This window comes from Ursus maritimus, unplaced genomic scaffold, assembly GCF_017311325.1.
Source record: "Ursus maritimus isolate PB19 unplaced genomic scaffold, ASM1731132v1 scaffold_12, whole genome shotgun sequence".
Taxonomy (NCBI): domain Eukaryota; kingdom Metazoa; phylum Chordata; class Mammalia; order Carnivora; family Ursidae; genus Ursus; species Ursus maritimus.
In genome coordinates, this window is record NW_024423564.1 from 49,362,711 (window position 1) to 49,374,277 (window position 11,567).

Sequence of the window (11,567 nt, forward strand, 5' to 3'; positions counted from 1 at the left end):
CTGAGACACTAACCTAGGAAAAGCAAGATCACTTTTTCCAGTTCTCCCCTTTTACTCAGAAATATTCTACTGTATCTTCTCTATGTATGAGTAAAGTTTCTGCTTAAACCAAGAGGGCTTTTTTTTTTTTGGCTCGGTATTTGAACTTTAGACCTTCCCTGCATTTGGAGAAATAAATTTTATATGTGAATATAATGGAGACAAAGAAAATAAAAGGTAGCAAAAAGTGTGAACATAGTCCAATTTTTTAATTTCTGTAGATTCGTTTCCTCCTCTATAAAGTGTTATTAACATCCACATCATAGGGGTTTTTTTGAGGATTAAGTAAACATTATGTTTGGAAGTATTTAAAGAACAAGCCAGCTGTTAGTTATCATAATTAGATATGCCAAGGGTGAATAATCAAATTTAAATTGTTTATCAATATACCTGGAAAGGAATAATTTCTAAGATAGTTTTCCATTTTTCCTGATGTTCAGATGAAGAGTGCTAACCCTTTGCATGGTCTATACCTATAGAATACACAAGCATGTAGAAGAACACTGGGTCCTACAATCATTTCTCCTGCACCCAGGATTCAGTCCAGTGCATACAAGAAGGAAAAAGACTCTGCTTCATTTGCAGGTATATATTTTGCGGTTTTATATTGAAATAGCTGAAAATTAACTGCATCGAACTTTAAGATATAAGCATTAAGAAATACTTTAACCAAAGAATATCAGTATCTGATCATATTACCACATTATTTCTCCACTTAATAACATCTGAATAATCTCTATTACAAAAATGGTAAAATCTAGATTCGTTGGTATGGTATATAAGATGTTTCCAGCCTTTTATTCTGTCTCTTTATCCTTACTGATTCTAGTCACAATCTGTTCCAACTACTGTGTAATTTGATCCATTCTGGTCTCTATGCTCAGAACATACTTCTCCACCTGATAGATTCTTATTCATTTTTAATATTTGGGACACTTACAGCTGTAATTAAAATAAAATCTGACTATATATGGCTCAAACCTCAAAGATATTTATTTATTTATTTAAAAGATTTTATTCATTTATTTGACAGAGAGAGAGAGAGGAAGAGAGGGAACAAGCAGGGAGAGTGGGAGAGGGAGAAGCAGGGCAGGGAGCCTGATGCTGGGCTCGATGTGGGGCTCTATCCCAGGATCCTGTGATCATGACCTGAGCCAAAGGCAGACGCTTAAATGACTGAGCCACGCAGGCATCCCAAAGTTACTTATAATCTGAAATAACAAGACGTCTATCAGTAAGGCAGTTCCAGGCTTGGTTAATTCAGGGCTTGATGAGATATATCCAGTCCCTCCATCTTTCCTCAAGTTTCTTAAAAAGTAGCCTGTCCTTCCAGCCCTACTCTATGGTATGGTGCCTACTATTCAAGATAACTTGTATGGGTAACAACATCCACCGAAGAAGAGAAAAGCTCTTTGGCCCTTTGTAAAATGAGGACAATGCCCCCCAAAGCACTCCAGCAGACAACCCCTGGTGTCTCCTTGGCTAGAATAGCTTAATGCACCCATATCTAAACCAGTATATCATTATCAGCTTAGATAAGTTTTTCCAACTTTTAACATGATACATATAAGATATATAATAATATATAGAGTAATGTATTAATAATTAATATGATATAGAAATATTTTATTATAATTATATATAACCATATATATGATATATAGGGAGAGCAGAAGATTCAGCTTCATGGTGTCCTAATTGTCTTTTTCTCTGTTAGCTGAACTTGATTGGAGTATTTTAGTGTTTTGTACAGTTACTACGAAGGACACATGTAATACACTGCATTCTATTCTATTTCATATTTTTAAATGTTGGTCAAAAGATGCTAAATTAATTTAGTGTCTAAATGGATGGGTTATAGCTCACATTTTGAAAAGCACAGGCTGGGGGCGCCTGGGTGGCACAGCGGTTAAGCGTCTGCCTTCGGCTCAGGGCGTGATCCTGGCGTTATGGGATCGAGCCCCATGTCAGGCTCCTCTGTTATGAGCCTGCTTCTTCCTCTCCCACTCCCCCTGCTTGTGTTCCCTCTCTCGCTGGCTGTCTCTCTCTCTGTCAAATAAATAAATAAAATCTTTAAAAAAAAAAAAAGAAAAGCACAGGCTGAGATCATTTAAAGATTCACTTCCTTGAGTTAGGAAGGAGCCCAGCCTCCTGTGAAAGACATGGTTCTTTGGAGAAAGATGAATAAAATCAAAGTTCTATTAGCATAAAAGGGGGAAAGGAGACTGTTAAGTAGGCAACCCTCAGGCTGAACCAGATTTTAGAGTTGTGAATGGGGCTCCCCTGCCAGGGAAATACTGGGCATATGGCAGTCCAGTCATCATGCCCTGAAGTGGTTTAACTTAGTTCCTGGCTACCCAGTTGGCCCTGGGAAGGAGTGATTTTTCACAAGCCAGCGAACCTCAGCCCAGCCCCTTGTTTCAAGCAGTGGACCTGTCTCTTACTTGCCTTTCCCATTTCTGTAAGTGGCATCTACCCAATCACCGAGGTTAAAACCTAGAAATAATTCTTGATTACTCTATTTCTCATATCCATCCACCAGTCAGTATAGTTGGATCAACCTCCAAAATATAATGTGAAGCCAGCCCTTACCCAGCCCTCCCTCTGCTACAATCCTTGTCTAACCCACCAACATGTCTCACCTTGAGAACAGCAACAACCTTCTAATTGGTCACTCCATTGCTACTATTGCCATCCACATGCCTCCATACCCCCACAGACTATCCATCTCAGAACAGGCAGAGTGATGTTCCTAAAGCATAAATCAAACTTCTTTCTTATTCTGCTTAAAACCCTCTAAATGATTTCTGTTATAACCAGAATAATGTCTTAAGTTATCTCTATGGCTTATGTGCCTTTATATGATTTGGCCCCTGCTACCTGTCTCGTCTCATCTTTCTCCACTCTCCTCCTCATTCACTACACTCCAGCAATATTGGCCTTTCAGTTCCTTCACCATTCCCAGCTGATTTCACACTGAGACCTTAACACTTGCTGTTTCTCTGCCTAGTAGTCTGCCCAAAGCTTCAACTGGTTACGTCTTTCTCAGACTTCAACTCAAATACCCTTCCTGAGAGAGGTCTCTATAGCCACCATAGGTGAGGTACCGTGTTTATTTGTTTTCATAATACTTACAAGTGGTTGCAATTATTTTATGTATTTATTTGTTGGCTTATTTGCTGGTTTATTGACTGTTTCCTTTTGCTGGAATAGAGCTTCTATGGTAAACTGTTATGCTGAAATATTGATCCTTCAGCTTTCAAGACTGCTGGGTTGGCCTTATGTCAGTCTGGCTACAGAGTGTACTCAAGTGTTCATCCCAGTGTACTACATAAGAATATTAATTAAAATGTTTGCCATGGGGCACCTGGGTGACTCAGTCAGTTAAGCATCTGACTTCAGGTCAGGTCATGATCTTGAGGTCCTGGGATTGAGCCCTGAGTCAAGTCAGGCTCCCTGCTCAGTGGGGAGTCTGCTCCTCTCTCTTTATCCGTCTCCCTCTGCCCCCCACCTCTGCACACTCTCTCTTTGAAATAAATGAATAAAATCTTTAAATAAAAATAAAAAATAAAATGTTTGCCATAATGTGGAAAATGTTGGGAAGCACTGAACTAAAATACAAACTACTTGAGAACAAGAGAAAAGTTGAATTTACTGCTAATAGTATATGTATCTGGAAATAGTAAGAAAGTAGGGAAATGCTGGAGTGTCCACTGAGCATATTTGGAAGAGTTCAACCCTGGATATCTCCTTCATGCCAGATGGCAAGATCTGCTTGACCTTTGCTAACTATAACCTCCCTCTATCAACGGTGTTTAACCATCTGAGGCTTTCTACTGGCTAATAATGACTTCACATGTTGAAAAGATTTAAAAATTTGGGAATGTCTGTCTTCCACAAAAATCTCCAAGGCCAGTTTTATGTTTGATTTGTCTTAGCCAAACATTAGATCCTTGACCTCAGTCTTTTCCAGTTCTGTCTTGTTCACTTAAGTTCTTACTTAAAAGAAAGAAGTTCTTATTGAATAGCTACTACAGATCAAGCACTAAACCAGGTGCTTTCCATTGTTATTTTACATTGTAAAATATTTTATACAAGATATTTTCTAAATGCCATGATATGTGTGTGCCTTTTATGAAAATCTTTTATAATTTCAGCTCAAACAGAAAAAAAACCTGGGGAATCATTTGATTTGGCTGGTCACTTAGAAGATTATGTCAATAAAAGGTAATTTATTTTAACATTTTCATATTTTATTGTGTTCAATGATGTTTCTAATAGGAAGAGTTCTGCCTTTTATTTTTTAGTAGACCAGAATGGATTTCTTCGGCACATTATTACCATTTAGGCTGGTACTACACTCCAGTGACTGGTCTAAGAGTGCTCTACTAGTCAGCAACCCATTCATACCTTGCACTCATACTCTATCTGTTTCAAGTTCACAGGCAAATGGAAAGAAGGACATGAAAAAATGAATGGAGAGATTAGAACTGTGTTTTTCTAGTAGAGACAAGTTTAAATACACTACAATATGGATGTAAGAAAAGTAGCTTTGTAGTTTTATAAAGTTCTGATCTTCCCATTAGATCCTCAGGACTGAGTAAAATCATGTTAACCAAGTGTGTTTCACACTTTGGAGCAAAAATGTACGGCCTCTCTAAATTTATCTCAGTCATTCTGTTTCTTTCTAAGACAATATCTGAGTATATGAAAGAGATGCTCACTGGACTTTGTGACATTGAGGAAAAGGTACTTGAGTAAGTATCTTGGTCAATGCCCTTGTACTGCTGGTCTCATTTCTAGGTGTTCTGTGGCTGCTGACATCTGTGGTTCATGAATATATGGTCTATTCTCCCTGAACTTGGATTGGGTCTACTCTCAACTCTCATTAGTGTGGTAGAACCCTCTGAGCCTCTGTCATGACCTTCATCTGTCCTTAGACTATCCATACCTCAATCATGCCAGGCCTTTGATATGGGCTACCTCACCCCTGAAATGGCAACCACCTTGGTAAGCCTAAGCTCAGTGTCCATGTCCTATGTGAACCAAAGGAAATCTGGAATGAAAACTATATCCTCTTTTCTCCTATAACCATACCATACCACTGCATTCTGTTAACAAAGGTGGGGCCATCCTATGTTGTCGGGAAGCTGCCTTGTGAGACACTTTTTTCCCCAGAATCTCAATGAAGGTTATGGCAAATACCTCTCTACCTTTAGTGTTTTCCTCACCCTACATCATATATCTCCTCCACACTCAAAAGCCAAAGAGGCATATATATTATTGTATTGCTACCACCACTGCTTTTGCTATTTCCCTTCCACAAGGCAGGAAGGAATGGTCTTGTCATGTTGAATGGTCTGGTCATGTCAGTGTGTGGCTGAGGATTTGGGGGAAATGCTGGCAGTGACTTTGAGGGATCGGGAAGACAGACAAGAACTGACAAACTGAAATCAACCCTATCATTATTTACGCTGAACTTGTGCTCATTTTCAGAAGAAAATCTCCCCCACAGATAGATGTTAGCACAGAAGAAAACAAAACCATCAAAAAAGATCAATTAAGTGAATATTGTTCCATAAGGAAGAAAAGCTTGCTTCCCCTGTGCTTTGAGGATGAATTGAAAAAGCCAAATGCCAAGATAATCAACATTAGTCCACCAAAGACAGTAACTTCTCACGTGGTATTAATATCTACTGTTGTTCGTAAATATGTGTATAATTACTACTTGTAGGAATCTTATATTCTAGTGACTGGAATCTTTGATAAATGTTTTTACTTTTCAGTTTTGCATTGCAAAGTGACAACAGATTCTTTTTTTTTTACATTCATATGTTTATTGAACTCATTTCAATTTTTTTATAATAATTTTTTATTATGTTATGTTAGTCACCATACAGTACATCCTTAGTTTTGGATGTAATGTTCCATGATTCATTATTTGAGTATAACACCCAGTGCTCCATGTAATATGTGCCCTCCTTAATACCCACCACTGGCCTATCCCAATCCCCCATCCTCCTCCCCTCTGAAGCCCTCAGTTTGTTTCCCAGAGTCCATAGTTTCTCAAGGTTCATTCCCTCTTCTGTTTACCCCTCCCTTCATTTTTCCCTTCCTTCTCCTACCGATCTTCCTATTATGTTCCATAAATGAGTGAAACCGTATGATAACTGTCTTTCTCTGCTTGACTTATTTCACTTAGCATAATCTCCTCCAGTCCCGTCCATGTTGCTGCAAATGTTGGGTAATCGTTCTTTCTGATGGCTGAGTAATATTCCATTGTGTATATGGACCACATCTTCTTAATCCAGTCATTTGTTGAAGGGCACCTCGGCTCCTTCCACAATTTAGCTATTGTGGACAATGCTGCTATGAACATTGGGGTGCATATGGCCCTTCTCTCCACTACGTCTGTATCTTTGGGGTAAATACCCAGTAGTGCAATTGCTGGATCATAGGACAGCTCTATTTTTAACTTTTTAAGGGACCTCCACACTGTTTTCCAAAGTGGCTGTACCAACTTGCATTCCCAGCAACAGTGTAAGAGGGATCCCCTTTCTCTACATCCCCTCCAACACCCATTGTTTCTTGCCCTGTCAATTTTTGCCATTCTAACTGGCGTAAGGTGGTATCTCAATTTGCCGTGATGGCTAATGATTTTGAACATTTTTTATGTGTCTGTTAGCCATTCGTATGTCTTCATTGAAAAAGTGTCTGTTCATATCTTCTGTCCATTTTTTGATTTGATTATTTGTTTCTCATGTATTGAGTTTGAGAAGTTCTTTGTAGATCTTGGATACCAGTCTTTTATCTGCAGTGTCATTTGCAAATATCTTCTCCCATTCCGTGGGCTGCCTCTTAGTTTTTTTGACTGTTTCCTTGGCTGTGCAGAAGCTTTTTATCTTGATGAAGTCCCACAAATTCATTTTCTCTTTTGTTTCTCTTGCTTTTGTAGATGTGTCATAAAAAAGTTGCTGTGGCCGATGTCAAAGAGGTTGCAGCCTATGTTCTCCTCTATGATTTTGATGGATTCCTGTCTCTCATTGAGGTCTTTCGTCCATTTGGAGTTTATCTTTGTGTATGGTGTGAGAGAGTGGCCAAGTTTCACTCTTTTGCATATAGCTGTCCAATTTTCCCAGCACCATTTATTGAAGAGACTGTCTTTTTTCCACTGGATGTTTTTTCCTGCTTTGTCAAAGATTAGTTGCCCATAGAGCCGAGGGTCCAACACTTAGATTCTTAATGCTCTTTTTAGAACTGCCACCCCAAAGGTGGGGATTCCTTTGCATCAACTGAAAGTTTTGTGTTTTTCTTTATGAAGAAGGCTTTCTCATATTTTCTTGATTATAAGAAAAATATAAAACAAAAATGGTATTTTCAAAAGTGACTGCATTATGTTTCACTTTTCTGTCTATTTTAGCTATTTGAACCAGAAAATATATACATTAAAGGCTATTTGGTAGCTCACAGAATGTCTAGGAAGGGTAGACAATCTGGCTTGAAAGCTATACAGTCAGGGGTCACCCAGTTACAAACCCAGACTGCTCCACCAGGACCCATGCTTTTGTTATGGAGTTAATGACTTTGATTCTGGGCAGGAGATACTATTTCTAAGATCTTTGCCACTGCTGACTTTCAAAACAGGTATATCTGCTACCATTCTCACTAGAGTGGTTTTTACAATGTCCAACTTTTCCCAGTGCTTGCTTTCTCTGAACTGAAGACTATCTCAGGTGTATCTGATTGGCAGAGCCTAGGTCACACGCCTATGCCCTAACCTCAAGGGAGGCTAATAAAGCTAATTTCTGCCTCCATGTAAGAGTACATAGATTTGTAAGGTGGAAAATACCCATGGGCATTGGACAGACCAAAAACATGACAAATTTCCACTACTGCGGCTAAATAGGTAACATTGACATCCCAGTGGATTGCAAAACTAGATCTTTCATCATCTTTTTAGTAATTATAGGCAATAATATACCTTGCTCACTAAGCATACTGATGTACAATTAGATGATCCTGGTTTCTTACTTCATTAATTATATTTCTAAAGGAAAGGTAGCAATCATTGACTTAAAGTTTGCAAAGTAAAAACTGGTAATATGCATATTTGAGCAGTTTCTTTGGAGTTAATCTTTTTACTCTATAATGGAAATATGGGGAAGAGTGTAGTGAGTAGTTCATACATACAAATTTTGCTATTACTGTGACAAAAATAGTCTATTTTTTAAGTCAATCTATTACTTTGGCTCTTTTGTTCTACAGATATATATTGAGTGCTTTTTATGTGCTAAGTAAGGATTGGAGTACGAGAATAAGTATAATATTGTAAAAGATACTTTTATATTCTTGGAATTATTAATTAAGATATCCAATCAATTCATTTTTTTGGTATGCTTCTTATTTCTGAACATGGGAACCTGAGAAATGCCAGAGCAATGTTCCATCCCACCAACTATCCTATTTTCCAGTGACAATATCTCACACATCTAAGAAATGTATTTATTTTGTCATATCTCACTTTATTCAAAAAGGAGTTTAGTAGGCCAAAAGCTCAGATTTTACCCCTAACATCTCAACAGAATATTAAGAGAAGGAAGTGTGTCACATACATCTTTTTTGTGTATTTGAATACCATTATTGTTCATATTAAAAATGTCTCTGTAGTCATTTTTAGAATATTTTACCGTTTTATTTTCATGTTTAAAAATATAGATAGCCTTGTCTCACTAGACTGATGACTAAGTACTCTTTTCTTTAATCCACAGGAACAAAATGACACAAATCCCATAATTTTCCATGAGACTGGATATGTACAAATGTTTCTTTTGACAAAAAATAGGCTTCCTCTCCATCCTATGGAAAAAGAAAACATTTACCCATACAAAAAAGCAGATTTCGTTTTAGAAAGAAATTGTGAAATCCTCAAATCTTTAATTAGTGATCAATTTATCATTCCTTCCAAACCTAAAAGAATTACACCTACAACATGGAAAAGAGATATACAAGCACTATCTTTTGAAGTGGGCCGTAGAGTTGTAGAGGGTAAACTAAGGAAGAAAACTAATAAGCAGACACTTGAAAACATACCCTGGAGTAAACTCTATAATTTCTCACAGACTTTTTCCAGCCTAACAAAAAAATTTGTTGGCTTCTTTGATAAAAGTGTTATTCAAGAAAAGAGTGCTAGACATGGCAACATTGAAAGAATGTTTTCTACAGTAAAACCAAGGAGCAAATTCAGTCCCTTACCTGTCAAACATTACTCAAAGCCTTTAAAAAATATACTCAAAGTCCATAAATTAAATAATGTAACACCAATGGATGATTTGTTAAACTAATCAAATGATGACTCAAAAATATTGTTTATACAACAGTATTTAGGTAACAAAAAGCAAATAACAAAGTTCCAAGAGCATAGAAGAAATTCTTACCAAAATAATGTTCGAATGGATGGTATAAGAAAGCAAAGCATTGATTTGGAATTACAAGTCAACAGTCATCTGCTCAAGAAAAGTCAACATTTTTAGTAAATAAAAGGGCAAAGTTAGGAAATAATTATCAACAAGATGAACTAGTTCATGAATTTTTATGATCTCAATTAGATTTCTCAATCATCAGCATTTCTATGGTAAAGTCTGATTTGGGACCAAGAATGGCACAGACTGTTTCTGGAAATTTTCTTTTGGAAGCCAAATAACATCAATAACCTTGCTTAATAATTGAGTATCAAATAAGACAAATGTACCATTAACTTGATGCATGTGGAATTAATCGTATATCAGCATTTCGGATAATCATCGGAAAATAGTATTACATTAGCAATTCATGCAATTAAAAAGACTGTAAAATTTAAAATAGCTTTTTGTTTGTAGACACTGGAACTTCATTGCTATAGAATGCCTTCTCCAAGTATAACTTTGACTTTTTTCAGAACTGTTACATAATTTAAAAGAATAACTTATCCTTAATAAGCTAAAAAATTTTGATAGCAAGTCCTATAAAGTATTGAACATTACATATATTATTATATTGCTATTTTACTGTTTCTCATTAACCCAAACAGTATAAAGGCAGAAGTCAAATTAGAAACAATTCTATTTCAAAAGTTCATTTTTAATCCATTTGTTTAAAGATTTTTTAAAAATCTGAACTGTTAGTATATGAGGAGAAGTAGGGTTAATTAGAAGCATTTCTGTTAGGGGAAGGCTTTGCGGGCCTTTGGCAACTTTCAAAGGTGAGGACATAAATTTGTTCAGGTTCCTGTTTCTGCTTCACATTGGAGGTTTTCTTTACCGTGTGCCAAGGCTCCTCTTGGGCACCTCTTCCCAAGGAGAGTCAGGTTTTGGCTCTAAAACAGAATGACAAGGGGAGAACATGTGGATGGGGGAGGGGTTGGAGAAGAGGGGTGCAACTGGAAACTCTAAGTAAGGAAAGAGCAAGGTAAAAGGTTTTAAGATAAGATGATGGGCGCAGGTACGGAAGAGGTTGAGGAGGAGCATACAAGCTTTCCTGGCTCTTTACCTTTCTTCTCGTTACTGGAGAAGCCGCAGCAGCAGCAGCTCAAAGTTACAAAGTCATCTTTCTCTTTTCAAGCAAATAGGGATTGATCCTCTCATTCTCTTGGCTTGCCGTAATCCATTCTCTTCACTCCCCACTGCCCCCATCACCCTTTTCCCTCCTCCCAGGCTCACTGCAAACCAAAACAGTTTCCCTAACTACCCTGCTGGCTTGGAAGATAAAATGCAAACTCTTTTCAATCACTAACTATAAAAATAACAAGAAATAGAAAACATATCTAATAATATCACAAGTAACGATGGTAGTTTTTCCTGATACTCTGTAAGATAATGACATGTGGACCTTGGATATGGGCATATATGAGTAAACATGGGGAAAGAATGTAAACAGTCTGAGCTTTAGGTTACTATAGCCCCTTGAGCTGGGACAATAATACCTTATCACAGTATTATTATTTTCAGTGTTAAAAAAAATAATGTGGGATACCTGAGCACTTGACTGTAGTAAACATTCATTAAAAATTCCCTTCCTATTTCCCTGCTCTTAATATAACATCTTAAAAGATGTCCCCCAAAGTCTCTTAGTCCAGTCTTTCCTAAATTAAATGCTGGACCTAACTACAGTGTTTGAACTTTAGCCCAAAACAGATGCAAATTAGAACTAAGGATTTCTGTATTCACTGTTTTTGGAAGTTTCTGCTGGAACTTGTGAGCTTTATCTTTCAGGAAGGCACTAAATCAACTTAAAAATTCCATTTGGCTGAGAATTCTCCTTTAAAACAGCTGGACAGCTGGGAGCAGTGGACTCTGGAAAGGTAGCGACCTACACTCAGCACCTTTCTCTTCTACTCTCAGCTTCCATCTTTCATCTTCTAAGCCAAACAGCTGCTGAAATCGTCAAACAGTGGGGTGCAAGGATAGACATGGTTTCTATTCTGATGCTGAGATTGGAGTATGGCCCTGGAGACCAGACTCTGAGTCATAAGTCGATGGAGGTTGTGCTGTGTC

The 11,567-nt window shown here is 37.5% G+C and overlaps 1 protein-coding gene across 1 annotated transcript in view; it reads left to right on the forward strand.

Annotated features, from left to right (window-relative positions):
* CUNH1orf141 (chromosome unknown C1orf141 homolog) overlaps window positions 1-9,560 on the forward strand; it is a 35,322-nt gene extending 25,762 nt beyond the window's left edge. Inside the window, exons 4-6 of the mRNA XM_008690742.2 lie at window positions 4,197-4,266; window positions 5,536-5,722; window positions 8,808-9,560. Coding sequence (XP_008688964.1) covers window positions 4,197-4,266; window positions 5,536-5,722; window positions 8,808-9,380 — 830 coding nt within the window. The 3' untranslated portion in view covers window positions 9,381-9,560. The remainder of the gene's footprint in view (window positions 1-4,196; window positions 4,267-5,535; window positions 5,723-8,807) is intronic.
* Window positions 9,561-11,567: the final 2,007 nt, after the last annotated feature.